Source organism: Trichosurus vulpecula, chromosome 4 (assembly GCF_011100635.1).
Source record: "Trichosurus vulpecula isolate mTriVul1 chromosome 4, mTriVul1.pri, whole genome shotgun sequence".
NCBI classification, from domain to species: Eukaryota; Metazoa; Chordata; class Mammalia; order Diprotodontia; family Phalangeridae; genus Trichosurus; species Trichosurus vulpecula.
Genome location: NC_050576.1, coordinates 109,207,955 through 109,223,643, shown reverse-complemented (window position 1 = coordinate 109,223,643; position 15,689 = coordinate 109,207,955). Strand labels below are relative to the sequence as shown.

Below are 15,689 nucleotides of genomic sequence, written 5' to 3'. Positions count from 1 at the left end.
ACTTGGTCCCAGAGAGCTTTTAGGGTTTTGTTACCAATAACAGAATTTATAACTGAAAGGCATCTTAGAAATCATATCATTCAGCCTCCTCATTTTACAGATGAGGAAATTGAGGCTCAGAGAGTCATTGAAGCTTTTTGGGAAGTGACACTGTCATATATGAGAAAGATGAAGTGACTTTCTAAGAATTGTCCAAGTAATAAATTGTAAAATCAGAATTTGAAGCCACTTCTTCTGACCAATATGTATTACCTCTGAGTTTTCTGATACCAGGGACACAAAGGGAAAAGTTAAATTTTCTGCTTCTACTTCACTGAGTTTTCTACTTCTCAATGTGTAATAAAAGAAAAAATACAGAATTATAGAATTTGAGATTTGGAAGGGACCACAGCTGGCCACCTGAAACACACCAGAATGAGACCACTAGATGAAAATGCAATTGGGAACAAGATAAATAAAAATACAACACAACATAGATAATGTTAATTTGTGGTTTTCCAAGACAAAATTCAATTCCATTTGAGTTTCACACCACTGACAAGGACAACTTATTTCTCACATTATAGATGAGAAACTGAGGCCCAACGAGGTAAAGTCTGTTGTCCAAGGTCACACCAGCAAGAAATAGCAGAGCTGGGATTCAAATCCATGTCCTTTGACTCCAAATCCAGTGCTCTTTCCACTTCCCCCATAACCTCCCTTGTCTGTATTTGGTAAATTTCCATAGTACACAAAACAAAATCAAAATGTAAAGCTAATAAATATAGGTTTTTGGTGAGAATGAAAATGAAAAGTTCCATGTCCCCACCTGCAACTCTTGCATATACTGTCTCCCTGTGCTCAAAATACATTGTCTCCTCACCTTTGATTCTTGGAACTCTGCTACCTTCAAGACTAACTTAGCTATCACCTCTTTCAAAACATCTTTCTCAATTTCTCTAATTTAGTGCTCTTCTCCCCCCAATCACTGAGTATTTATTTTGTACATATCTTATTTACTCATCTGCGAATGTGTCTGTCCTTAGTAGAATGTAAGACCCTTGAGGACAGGCACTGTGCCACTTTTGTATTTGCATCCTTAGCACCAAGTCCAGTGCAATTGGTACAAAATAGTGGCTTAATAAATGCTTACTGACTGATTAACAAATTATACCTTCACATTCAAACTGCTACAATGGTTCCAGTATGATGTTCCTAGGTGTTCCTAAGTCTACATGTTAAGCCCTACTTTTTAATGGAAGAATTTTTTTCTGGAAATTAAACTGAAGTTGAATTCGTCTTTTTAAGCTTGGAGCTCTGTTCTATAGACCGAAGAAAGGTGTTGGATTTCAGGGTACCTGACACTCACCCATCCAAGCAGCTAAATTCTATTTTGGAACCAAATTCAAGATTTGTCTTAACAATCACTCTCCCATTGTTCAGTTCTCCTGGGTGACGGCATCGTTTCTCTAGGAGGAAAATAAAGCAGGAGTTAAAGTTTTTAATTGCTGCAAACATATTACAGTTTATTTTTTTAAAAAAAAGCATCAGGGAAGAAGTCAAGACCTTATCTTCAAATTCTGCTTTCAGAAAGACCTAGAGGAGCAAAAGCTTCAAATGAACTCTCAATTCTTCTACTCATTGTCTCTGTAGTTTCTTCTTTGGGAAAAACAAAAGGAAAAAAACTTTGATCCAAAATAGCAACAGACTTCTGAAATTGCTGCTAGTTGTTGAATCATATAATTTCTTCAAGTCTTAAGATCACTGGCCCAAGTTATATCCATGAATAAAGCTGGCTAGTTCAGTTAGTGTTCCCAGCTGGTGAAGTCAAAGTCATGGTCTGAAGATCTTTCTGTGGTGGCAAAGAACTGGAAATGGAGAGAATGCCCATCAATTGGGGAATGGCTGAATAGGTTGTGGTATATGATTGTGATGGAATACTACTGGGCTGTAAGAAACAATAAGCTGGTTGATTTTAGAAAAACATGAAAAGATATACATGCAATAATGCAGCACAAAATGAACAGAACCAAGAGAACACTCTTCATATTAACAACAATATTGTTGGAAAAGTAACTGTGAATGACTAAGCTCTTCTAAGCAATACGAACATTCAAATTGACTATAATGGATTTATGAAGAGAAATGCTATCCACCTTCAAAGAAAGAACTGATATGTGGAAGTATGTATTGTATGCTTCCACATATATATCTATTTGAAAACTTGTTTTATTTAATGCAGGCTTGGGAAGGAGGGAGACAACTCAAAATGTAACAAAAGGATAAGTAAAATAAATATTTTTTTAAAAACCACATTATTCTGAGAAGGGGCCTATAAGCTTTACCAGACTTCCAGGTTGGTCCATGACACCAAAAAGAAAAGATTTAAAAGGCTTATAAAAATTCTTTACATTCAGGTCAGCTCAATTCAATTAAACTATAATACTCCAATAAAAAAAGTCATAGATTAGAGTCCTACATGAGACAGCTGGTTTTACTCTGTTCCATAATATAATGATAACCATTCATATAACATCTTAGGGTACGAAAAGAACTTTACACACATCATGTCATTTGAGCATCACAACCAACTTGTAATATAGCTACTATTACAAAATCCATTTTATAAGTGAGGTCAGAGATAGGTTTTGAACCCAGGGCTTTCTGATTCCATATCCAACTCTGTATCCAATGCTACTTCGTGCTGTTCCATTTACATACACAACATCCCTAACCCAAGACAGACCCATTCAGTCATATCCTTGTTTACCAAGGAATCTGGGAGAAATAGTGTAGAGGGATCAGGATAAAGATATCGCTATTCCTGGGAAACACCAACCCAATGTAAGGCCTATTGACAGAGAGTCAACATCATTATCTTTGTACAAAGACGACGTATTATCAGTGAGTCACCCTTGAAAGGTGCCTGACTATCTTCTGGTTACTAGACTTCTCTTTAATACAATATAGGCATCGGCTATATCAGATCTCAAACTGTATTACAAAGCAATAATCATCAAAACAATCTGGTACTGGTTAAGAAATAGAATGATGAATTGTGGAATAGATTAGGTACGCAATGCACAGTGGTAAATGACCATAGTAATCTAGTGTTTAATAAACCCAAAGATCCAAAATTTTGATACAAGAACTCACCGTTTGACAGAAACTGCTGGAAAAACTAGGAAGCAGTTTGGCATAAATTAGGTTTAAACTGACATTTCACACCATATACCAAGACAAAGTCAAAATAGGTACATGATTTAGATGTACAGGGTGATACCATAAGCAAATCAAAGGAGCATGGAATAATTTGTCTGTCAGATCTATGGATGAGAGAAGAATTTATGACCAAACAAGAGATAGAGAGCATTTGGAGATGCAAAATGGATATTTTTGATTACACGAAATTAAAAAGGTTTTGCACAAACAAAACCAATAAAGCCAATATTAGAAGTAAGCGGAAAATTGGGGGAAAATTTTTATAGCAAACTTCTCTGATAAAGGCCTTATTTCTCAAATATATGGATAACTGAGTCAAATTTATAACACAAATCATTCCCCAATTGATAAATGGTGACTATAGTCATACAAAAAGTGCTCCAAATCACTGTTGATTAGAGAAATGCAAATGAAAACAACTCTGAGGCACCCACTCATACCTATCACATTGTCTAACTTGACAGAAAAATAAAGAGATAAATGTTGGAGGGGATGTGGCAAAATTGGGTTACTAATGCATTGTTGGTGGGGTTTTGAACTGATACAACCATTTGGGAAAACAATTTGGAACTATGACCGAAAGGCTACAAAACTGTGCATATCTTTTGACCTAGCAATACCACTACTAGGTCTGAATCCCAAAGAGATTTTTTAAAAAGGAAAAAGACCTACATGTACAAAAATGTTTATAACAGCTCTTTTTGTGGTGGCAAAAAATTAGAAATTGAAGGGATGCCCATCAATTGGGGAATGGCTGAACAAGTTGTGGTATATGATTGTGATGGAATATTATTATGCTAAAAGAAATTATGAGGAGAGTGCTTTCAAAAAAACCTGGAAAGATTTACATGAACTGATACAAAGTGAAATGAGCAGAACTAGAAGAACATCATACACAGAAGTATTGTAATAATGATCAACTGTGAATGATTTAGCTATTCTCAGCAATGCAGTGATCTAAGACAACTCTGACATACCTATGATGAAAAATGCTATCCTCCTCCAGAGAAAGGACTGATGGAATCTGAACACAGATAGAGGCATGCTGGTTTTTTTACTTCATTTTTCTTGGGTTTTTTGTCTGTGTTTTCTTTCACAACACAACTAATATGGAAATATTTCTTGCACGACTGTACATGTACATGCTTGCCTTCTCAAGAATGGGGAAAAGGGAGGGTGGAAGAGAATTTTGAACTCAAAATTGTTCAACAAAAATAAAGTTAAAATTGTTTTTACATGTAATTGGGAAAAAATAAAATATTAAAATTCAAAAAAGAAAAAAGAACAACCATAAGTTTTTTAATAAAAAGAAAAACTACTTGAAAAAAATAAAATACCAGCATATCTCACCTTAATTATAGATTCATAGAGCTTTGTTATTATTATGGGACCTTAGAGATCATCTAATCTGATCTCTTCAATTTATGGAGGGGGAAATATGAACCCAGAAAGATGAAGGGATGTGTACAATGTTACACAAATAACTAGGTCAGAGATTGGAGTAGAGTACAAGTCCTACAACTTATGGAATTTTAGAGATGTTAGAGATTATCTAATTGAAACCCCTGCTGGATGTTGGAATTCCCTGCAACATCCTCAACTAGGAATCACATAATGTCTGCTTACATGGTTTCAATAATGCAAACTCACTAACTCAAAAAGCAGTTTATTCCATGGTTGGACAGATGTAATATTGAGGAACTTCTTCCTCAATTTACCTCTTGGTCCCAGTTTTACCTCCTAAAAGGATGCAAAAATATCTGATCCTTTCATATGAAAGTCCTTCAAATATTTGGAGACAGCTGGCCATGCCCAATAGAGAGGGCCTTGAAAAATAAACCAAAATATGAATCAAAGAGTAACTTGAGTATTGAAATAAGTTATTAGTGAAATATTTTGTAGTTTAAAAAAACCACTTCTTTCACAATACAATTCATTTCCCCATGATTTTTCCATTTTGTATTTTCACATATTGACTTTTTCAGAAGTGGGATGCACCTGTACTTTGACACAATAACTGACTCAATAGTTCCCTAAGGATCCAAACATTCTCATAATTTTAAAAGTGCCTCACAGTCAAGGAGGCACACAGACATTCAGAAAATCTCTAAATAAGAACGAAGTACGGAAACCAAAAACCAAATGTTAGGTACTTACTGACACAGAATGGAGTGGTGGGATACCAGGAATTTTTTACACAGGTAAGTGTAGTCTTGGAGGCACTTCGGGTGTAGCCTGAGTGGCAGGTATATGTCACTTGTGCTCCCTCTGAGAAGGTAGTTTGGTTTACTATTTCCAAAGGCAATTCTGGGAAAGCATAGGTAAGTCTGGGTGGGGGCTCACAAAAACCTGGCCATCAAAACAAATGAGATACAGAGATTAAAACCTGGGTATGGCTCATTGTCCCAGGGGCTAAATAGCATATTATTCAAGGGCAGGGGTCATGTCTTTGTGTCCACTGATTCCCATAAAGCACAATACAGTGCTTTGAAAACAATGAACATAGTACAGACTGGAGAATAAAAAATGTGGGTTAATGATAAAAAGCACAAAAATCTCATTTCTGCTTTCCTGTTTATGTGACAACTTAATTTTAAAAATAAGGAAGATTAGACCTGAGTTTTAGTAACCCCTCATATTGCCTACCTTGCCAACATTGCTCAAGTTAACTAACACAACCAATTGTGTCTTCCTTATCTCGGTAGAGACAATTCACGGATTATAGAACCAGACCACAATCTTGCATTACTCCCATCAGATGCCTCCTTAGCTCCTATTCATATGCTGCTGAGAGGAGCCAGGGAAATCCTCAAAACCAGGCTAGCAAGGACCACTACAAATGTTGTCATCTACTGTAACTGAGCCTTCATTGTAACAAAGCAAATGTTCTACTCATCCCTGATTGATTTAATTTTTCAATTTCTATAGCTTTTCTTCTGAATCTTCTAATTTTCCCTCAAGCCTCCCAAGGAGCCATCTCTCCACCCTTTCAACTGAGGACTTTACTTCATATTTCACCAAAAAAAAATTGAGTCTATTTACTAATAACTTCCTCTTCCTCCTCCTAATCTCATCATTCAGGCATCTTTTCCTAGATATTTCCTTTTTCACTCTCATCTCAAATTTTAAAAAATCCTTTTTTCCTTGCCAAGGCAAACCTCTCTATGTTTACCCTTGGATCCTATTCCCTCTCATCTTCTTGAATGGATTGCCCCCACTGCATCCCTACTTTTTCTCTAAACTTCAGTCTCTCTCAATCTACTGACTTCTTGCCCACAGTCTTTTTAAAAAACAAACACTCTCTCTTGTCCTTAAAAAAAGCCTCCTTTGATTTGACCAGCTCTGTTAGCTGTGGTTCTATATCTCTCCTCCCCTTTGTGGCTAAACTACTTGAGGAGACTATCTACATTAAGCCGCTGCCTCTCCGCTTTCTCTTTTCTAAACACTGCAATCTAGCTTCCCACCTCATCTTTAAGCTGAAACTGCTTTCTTCGAAGTCATTATATTGAATGGAATTTTCTTGATCTTCATTCTTCTTAGCATCTCTGTAGCCCACTAATCTTGGGGATCACCCAAGCCTCTATGTTGGGTCTTCTTTTCTTCTCCGACCATACAATCTTGCTTAGTAATCTCATTAGCTCCCATAGGTTTACACAGATGACTTTCAGATCTATGTATCTTGAAGTTTAGTTTTTCATTGCAACTACCTTTTGAAATCTTGAATTGGATATCCCACATGTATCTAAGCTCAACATGTTGAAAAAAAGACTCATCGCATCTCTCTGACCCCAACTTTCTTAACAACTTTCCTGTTACTGGCAAGGGTACCATCATCCTCCCAGTCACTCAGTCATGTGAGTGCCCTCTCTTTTTCTCCTCTCTTTTAAAATATTAAGAAATTATCCTAGTCTAAAGCCTTTGGACTAATCTTAAAGAGAAATCTTCTCGCTCTTTCTTTTTAATGATCAATTCTGAAATAAAATGTTAACTGAACTTCACCTTTATAATTTTATCATGTAACTATGTTTTCTCTCATGAAATTTTTTCTATAGTTTAGGAATGATGCAACTGTAACTCTGAAATGTCAAGGGTTAGAGAAAGAGAGAGATTTTCAGAGTCATGGGGGAATTCTGTCCATCTTCAGTCTGCTCCGGTCTATAAGGAGAAATATTTAGGCTAAAATAATCAAAATTACCTCTTGGTTTTTCATATTTAAATATTTCCTTTGTTTTCTATTCACTCCCTGCTTCCCACCCTTTATGGGAATTTAGAGAGTACAGATGTTTCCATCCTGAGCTTCACTTCTGCTCCTCCTCTCTTTGGCATCATCTCCTTCCCCTCCAGCAATGGTGAGAGCCTCATCTAGGAAAACACTTCCTCACTATCAGTGACATACTCCTGATGAGCCCTATTCATCCCAACTTGCCCCAAGTACAAAAATTCCTAGTTAAATCCCTGATTTTAGTCCTGGATAACTCCAGGGATTAGATTGGTCCTGGGTACTCCCTGAGAGTTTAGGAAGAAGGGTATGGAAAAGAGTCATTTATAACACTAATGTAAATTTTCTTCAATCTGAGATACTCAAGTGTACTGTCCAACAAATCCCTTTGGCAATACTAGAGAGAGATTCTTGCAGATACCTGTTCCTCCTGTGATTATGATTATAATGGTGGTGGAGATGGGAAGTGGGTTGTACTGACACATGCAAATGAATGATGTTTATCTGACCTTCTCTTCCATTCCCCCATCACTTACCATGCACCCTGGTCAGCAGAGCAAAAGACAAGATGATTTGAAATAGAGTTGGACCATATCCTTTCCATTTCTCCCTCCTATATGCCATGTCCTTTATAACCCTTGGGAAGGCTGTGATCAAGTGTTTCTTCCAAGTTTTTCTGGTAAAGTAAATAGGAAATTGGCCTCTTAATACAGGCAAACAAAACAAAACAAACTAGATTAGTTATAGAAAAGAAAATAAATTTCTCATGCCATGTACCAGCCTTAAACATCAATTCATTTAAATAATTTGCAGTTTTGAAAATTTGCTTTCCTCTTTCTCATGATTCATTCCATTGGTCATAATTCTTCTCCACAACTTGACTAGTGTGTAAATTAATTCAATGAGAAGTCATACGTGGAAGTTATATGGGATTCCATGCCGTCTTGGGGAGGGAGGGGGGAAGGGAGGGAAGAAAATCTGGAACTCAAAGTTATGTAGAACTGTGTGTTGTAAACTAAAAATAAAAAAAGGAAAAAAATAAAATAAAATAAAAGAATTAAGCTGAGAAGGGGATGTGAAATATAGGGCAATGCTTATAATAATAAAAACTTATTTTATGGGAAAAAAAAGAAAATTCACTTTCCCCATAGAAATGGAAACAATGGCGTTTTCTTGGTAATATTTTGTTCCTGCTTCAGAACTTTTTCATGGACAGTAATTCTTCAAGGTATTTAAGGAAATTCCTTCTTTCAAGGAAATTCATCATAGGATAATTTTTAATCCCTAGGTGGAGAAAAGTATTCACAATATCCTAAGCAGAATGTATGGACAAAGAATAGAGTCTGTTACCTAAGGGATAGATATTTCATTAGACTTGGGTTTCCCACCTATCCCCTATGTTAGATAATAACGATAGCATCAGGACTAGACCTGGGATTTCGCTCATGCAGGAAACTTCTAGATGAATAAACTCTCACCACCAATGCATGCCTCTGCCACTTATACTCCTAGAGAGCTGCCTAGAGTACTGAGAGGTTAAGTGATTTGCCCAGAGTCACACAGCCAGTATGTGTCAGAGCAGGACTTGAACCCAGGTCTTCTTGAGTCTAAGCCCAGCTCTCTATCAACCACACCGTGCTGTCTTTCCAGATAGTAATGAGAGCTGACATTTTTCTAGAGTTGTGGGGGGTGGTGTTTCCAAATGCTTTACTTACATTACCTCATTTGGTCTTCACAACCATCCTAGGACATGGAGAGTGACTTTATTATTTCCCCTCATCATACAGATGAGGTAACTGAGACTTAGAGAGGTAAAATTACTTGTCCAAGGACACAAGGCTAATAAAAGTCAGAGCTAAAACCCAAACTCGGGTCTTCTGACTTCCAGTCCATGATGCCGACTAATAGAGCTAGATCTTAGGAAAGTGCTTCGTAACTACTAAAATGTTTTGCAAATGTGAGCTATAATCGACAACATAGTCATCATTTCCTATCCAATTTTATACCTATTTCCTGTTCAACCTTATACTTTATAACACTCCAGTTCAGATGGTCTCCTCACTGTCCCTTCCCATTAAAGTTGCATGCTCACTTCTGCCTCAGTGCCTTTGCCAATACAGTTTCCTTCCCCTAGACTGTACTTTTGCCTGCTATCTAAACCCTACCCATGTACACGCAGAATTTTAAAACAATTGCTATTACACATCCTTTGGCCCAGCTATACTGCTACAAGGCCTATTACCTAAAATATCAAAGAAAGAAGAAAAAACCCATATGTCCAAAAATATGTGTAACAGCTATATTGTCCCAATAAAAATAGGAAACTAAAGAGGCAACTATAAGTTTGGGAATGGCTGACAAAATTATGGTATATGAATGTACCTGAATATTATTGTCCCATAAGAAATGATGAAAGGGCTGGTTTCAGAAAAACCAGGGATAACTTGTAAAGTGAGCAGAATGTGGAGAACCCTTTATACAATAACAACATTGCAAAGTAAAACAACTTTGTAAGACTTGAGAATTTTATTCAATGGTTCAAGTCCCAATTCTGACTGTGAGACCACCACACTGGATGTTTGACCATAGGCAAGTTGCCCCAGGTAACTCTCGAAGACTTCTAAATTGAGAAGCAGATGATGCTCTGCATTAGTAGAGAGAGTTTTCTTACTGGGAGTTCCCTATACCAATGAAATCACAGGTTCAACCAAAAACAACCCAAAACACAGGTAAAACTAATTAGATTAGTTTGTCATGGCATTCCCCCTGAGGCTGGAAGTCCAGTGGGTGGTTCTTTGACATTTTGGTAGGTCATCTGGTGGTCACAATTGGAGTTTAGATGTGTTGTAGAACGTAGTACAAGGAAGGTTTGTGCTGCGAGTCCCAATCCTGACTCTTGGCTCTTAGCTCTAAATAGTACAGGCTATTTCTAGTGCCATTTTCCAAGGATTATCTCCAATTCACACTTCATTTATGAATCATTTTCTGACAGCTTAATCTGGAAAAAGAGAGTCTTAGAGATGTAATAGCTATTTTAAAGTATTTGAAAAGTTATGTAGAAATGGATTGCTAGGTGGTACGGTGGATCAAGTGCCAGGCCTAGAGTAAAGAAGACTCATTTTCCTGAGTTCAGGTCTGGCCTCAGATACTTACTAGCTGTGTGACCCTGAGTAAGTCACTTAACTCTGTTTGTCACAGTTACCTTATCTATAAAATGAGCTGGAGAAGGAAATGGCAAACCACTCCAGCATTCTGCCAAGAAAACCCCGAATGGGGTCATGAAGAGTAGGACACTACTGAAAACAATTAAATATGTAGAATTAAATTTATCTTGCAGGGCTCCATTGGGCATAACCATGCTGGGAATCTTGACCTTGGAGTCAAACCTGCCAAGATGTTTTCCTTGGAAAATTGGGACTATCATGGAAAGATTGAGATAGCTAGTCATTCCACTCAATTTCCTAAAAAACACTCCAGAAGCAACAGGAAAATTGACCAAGTTAGTACAGTTCTTTGTGTTGTCAACCCGACTAATCTAGTGTGGTGGGTAAAGTAAGTAGTGGTTCACATGGTATGACTTGATGATCATTGGCAAAGCTTCCCATTAGTCTATCACCCGGCTAGCAATAATTTATAATATATTCTGTGCCTGGCACCAGTTCTCAACTCTGGCAATATAAAGAAAAAGCAAAAATGGTCCTTTCCCTCAAGGATCTTACAATCTACTGGGGGAAATAATATACACCCAAATAGGCACAAACAAAATATATACAGAGTAGATGGAAGATAACCTTTAAGAGGAAGTCATTAGCACTTGGGGGGACTGGAAATGGCCACCCACAAAAGGTAGGGTTTGATCGAGTCTTGAAGAGTTGGAGATGAGAAGGGAGAGCATTTAGGGAGTGGATGCCAGCCAGTCCAAAGTTGAAATGAAAGGAGATGAAGAGCACTGTGTGAGAAATAGTAAGGGGACTAATATGACTAGACTGAAGTATACAGGGGGGAGTAATGGGATCATAGATTCAGAGCTGGATGGGACCTCAGAGTCCATCAGGTCTAGCTCCTTTATTTTACAGATGAGAAAGCTAAAGCACAAATGGGAGAATTAACCAGCTTAAGGTCTCAGGTAGCAAGTGGGAGAACTGGAATTGAACCCAGGTACCCTGATACCATCTTGCTCCAACAGACTCCCACTCTAAATTCCCTTCTTTTTGATGATATCACCAATTCTTTCAGTCATCTAAAGCATAAAAACTTTGACTCATATCTATCATTCACCTTCCATATCTGTCCATTCTTCCTTTGCAAATGTGTCTTAGATTTAGCCCTTCCTTTCACTTCCCACTTGGAACAACCTATGCCAAACTACCAACCCTTAAAATGTAGATGGCTGCACCAGCCTAACTAGCTTCACCAAATCCAGTCTTCTTTCTTTTCTAATCCTTCCAGCTCACTCTTGCTACATTTACCTTCCTAAAATACTGTTTTCATTTTGTCACTCCTCAGCTCAGAAACCTTTCACGGCTCCCTAAATTCTAAGACATGATGTCTAAATCCATCTGCCTGGGTTCAACAATATGATTCCATAACTTAGTCCCATTCTTACCTAGTGATCAGATTTCTCTCTACTCCCCAACATCTGCCCTCAGTCCCAATTAGACAGGATTCCTTATGATTCCCTGAGACAGTGTGATGTAGCAAAAAGAGCATTGTCATTGAAATAAGTGGCCGGGGTTCTAGTCTCCATTCTGTCAATAAATTACCTTGGATTAGTCACTTCCTCCATGAAACTTTCCATGACTACTCTAGACTTCACTGAGTCCTCTTTGCCCTGAAATACTAGAATATCAAATTAGCTTACACTTATATTATGCCTTAAAGATACAAATATTTTCCTCTCAACAACCCTGTGAGTACAAGCATTGTCTCGGTTTAATAGAGGAGAAGACAGCTTTAAAGAGATTAAGTGATTTACCTATCTAGTAAGTGTTAGAGCTAGGATTTGAACCTTGTTCTCTCCTGACTTTTGGTTCAATGCTCTTTTCACTGCTCCCACTCAGCACCTTACTTACCACTTTTATTACTCTATTATTATTACCATAGTAAGAATGTAAAACCCTTTTGCATTTGTATACTTCCTAACACATTGCCCGACTCATAGTAGGAGCTCAATAAATGCCTATTGATCTGATCAGCACAATGGCCAATCACTATTCCAGAGGACCCAAGATGAAGCATTCTATTCCACCTTCTTATAGAAGGGTGATAGACTCAGTGTGTTGCTTTAGATATGTTTTTGGACATGGTCAATAAATGTTTTTTGCTTGACTGTGCAAAGGTTTTTGTTTTTCTTTTTCTGGAGGAATATGGGAATGTTGAGGGTTGAGGGAGACGAGGTCCAGGAACCCCAAGACTGGAGTTCCCAGATGGGGTCATTGAGAGGGAGTGCCCCTCAAAGATCCAAGTACTGGAGAGGGTCAGGGCCGTCTGGAATGAATTCATGATCTCAATCATTCTTTAAGTCAAGGTGGCAAAGATTTACTACGCTTTACAGTAGGCAAGAGTTCTTAAGGAACCTGCAACCTTACAAGGGTGCAGGAATTTTTAAATATGAGATTTAGGGGTGAAACCTGTCAATTAGGTGTTTTGGGGTGGGATTAGGGAGTGGTTAAGAGGTGGTCAGTTCTTAAAGGAACATGCACTTTTTGTATCTACTGCATAGGTATCTTACCCAGAGTTCACTGGGAAATAGCCCAAGGTGGGTGGGGCTACCTGGGAGTGTGGTATTGACTGTGAAACATCACTAAGTCAACCAAAGGTCAGGGCTGGCTGGAGATATCCAGGTTGCTTCCAGCAAATGTCTTGTTAGACAAGATGAAAGTAAGGTAGGATACATATCAGGAAGGTCAGTAAGTGGTAAATATTGTTATGTCCCAATGCACAGCCAATTAGCAATACATAGGGAGTCCAAACTAATAAATTCTATATGTGCAGCTGGCCACAGTATCAGGAGGAGAGATAAGTGTTCTGCTAAGGCATGCTGCCCTTGAACTGGAGAGAAACTGCTAGGGCCAATGCTTTGAAGCTAGGGAGAGATGTGATTTTAGAACTGGGGTCCAGGCACAGGCACCCAAGCAGAGTCTAAGGAGAAATGTGATGTTAGAATTAGGGTCCAAGCACAAGGACCCCATCAGGAAGGAGAAAAAATAGATATATATTGACAGAAAAAAAAATAATTTTTAAAAGATAAATCTAAATAACTATTTCAATAAACAAACAAATAAATGCTTATTGATTGATTGCTACATGATATTTCATACAGGGCTGAAAAGCTCATAGGAGCTCAATAATTCCTTGTTGATTGATCAACAAATTAAGTTACCAGCACTATTATAGGAATTACCTTTTTCAAGTTATTTTACCTTGTGATGGGGGCCTTGGAAGCATGAGTGTACTGTTGCAGTGCTAATCTTATACCAATTATAGCAGGGCCCACTGGTATGGTCTAATAGGGAAAGAATGAACAAGGAAGAGTGGGGTCATCAACAACAAACTTCTCTAACTCTACATTTTTGCATGGAGTGGCTCCCCAAGAGCTAGTTTGATTTCCTAGCTTCCTGTATATCACAGGAGAGACTTTGGAAACTGGCCTTACCTTTTTGTGTTTCAGCCCCTCTCTGCATAAAATGGCAGAAAAATCAACCAGGAGACTCCCATTTCAACAGCACTTACTGGTCTCCTGCTGGCAACCTGACTTCTGCAGCTGTGATTTGCTCCTCCCTCCTCCCCAAACCCTTCTGCTCTCATCTCTTTCAGGGCATTTTTAATTCATAACAAACCACTAACCTGCAGTTAGCCAGTTGAGAGTCAGGAGCCTGAAGCAAGAGATCTTGGTTGTTCACTGTAGAGAGAAGTTTCTGTGATCTTTTCCAGTCCTTATAACTCTATAGGGTGGATTTCATAGGAATATCCACAAGTTGATATTATTCCTCCACTGCTGAGATCCAAGAAAGTGGAGAGAGGATGTTTGAGTGTGTGGGTGGGAAATCAAGGGCTGAATTGAGGGGAATATGGTATGTTCAAGCATCGTTGTCTCATAAATGATTAACAGCAGAAACAAAAAAAATGATTAACTGCAGAAACAAAGAAGCAACAGTTGCTAACTCCCCTTTTTCTCGAGCCAGCCAGCATCTTTGATAACAGATGTTGCAATTATTGGTTTTTCTCCTCTGCCAAGCCTTTCCCAAAAGTGAAAAGTAATTTGCCAGCACTTCATCCACCTTTAATAAACATAAGGGGTTTAGCAAGATGCAGTCCAGTGAACACGGGTACCTTAGATCCTCCAGTGTTTGAGCTAGCTCAGAAAAGTTAGACATACAAATTTCCATGATAGCTAGTCACTGCCGTTCCCTTCCTGATTCCACCGTAGACTACCCACGTAGAAGGTAAATGCCCTCTTGCCCACTAAAGGTCTAACATTAGTCACAGCTCAAAAGGCTGAAATGAATAATATGTGATCACTTCATACTTGGTTTCAAGGAAACTGTCAAGGGTTGCCTAGCCTTACCTTTTTCCATCAGGAATTGATACCTTTTAACTAAGGTATTATGTAATAAGGGATACAGTGTGGTGTAATGGAAAGAACACTGGTTTTGAAGTCGGAATAAAAATTATAGCTATCATTTATGACACTTTAAGATTTACATGTGTCATCTCATTTTTTCTCACAAAACTCTATGATACAGGTGCTATTATTATCCCTACTTTACAGGAGAAGAAAGTAAAGCTTAGTTCAATGACTTACCCAGGGTCACACAGCTAGCAAGTGTTTGAGACAGGTCTTTCTGATTTCAAGTCCAACAGTTCATCCACTGTGCCACTCAGTTACCTCAGGAAGATCTCTGTTTGAATCCTAACCCTGATTTATGATTGTATATGACTGTATATGATTTGGGATGAGTCACTTCCTTTCCTGCTTTATAAAATGAGGGTATTGGACTAGATGGACTAGCCCTTCCAGCTCTAAATGCTATGATCCCTTATTGAAATGCGACTCTCTCTAGCAGCCTTGGTCATTCTATTAGTGGAGTCACCAGTGCCTCTGGTACTCAGGCTTATAACCATAGTCAACTTTATTTCATCTGTCTCTTTATCTGCTATATTCACTCACTGATCCTGTCCATTCTTCCTTCAGAATATCTCTAGTATCAACTTCCTCCTGGTCATTGCCCTTGCCACCACGCTACCAAGCTCTCAGTACTTGGAAATA

At 38.2% G+C, this 15,689-nt stretch overlaps 1 protein-coding gene across 2 annotated transcripts in view; it reads right to left on the bottom strand.

Moving 5' to 3' along the window:
* C4BPA (complement component 4 binding protein alpha) overlaps positions 1-14,492 on the bottom strand; it is a 46,170-nt gene extending 31,678 nt beyond the window's left edge. The window contains exons 1-5 of one of the 2 annotated variants that reach the window (XM_036753859.1): positions 14,267-14,492; positions 13,843-13,925; positions 7,957-8,096; positions 5,359-5,550; positions 1,349-1,448 (exon numbers count right to left, since the gene is read on the bottom strand). In XM_036753859.1, the coding sequence (XP_036609754.1) occupies positions 1,349-1,448; positions 5,359-5,550; positions 7,957-8,044 (380 nt within the window). In that variant the 5' untranslated portion in view covers positions 8,045-8,096; positions 13,843-13,925; positions 14,267-14,492. The remainder of the gene's footprint in view (positions 1-1,348; positions 1,449-5,358; positions 5,551-7,956; positions 8,097-13,842; positions 13,926-14,266) is intronic. The other variant, XM_036753858.1, reaches the window with a different exon arrangement.
* Between the last annotated feature and the right edge of the window lie 1,197 nt (positions 14,493-15,689).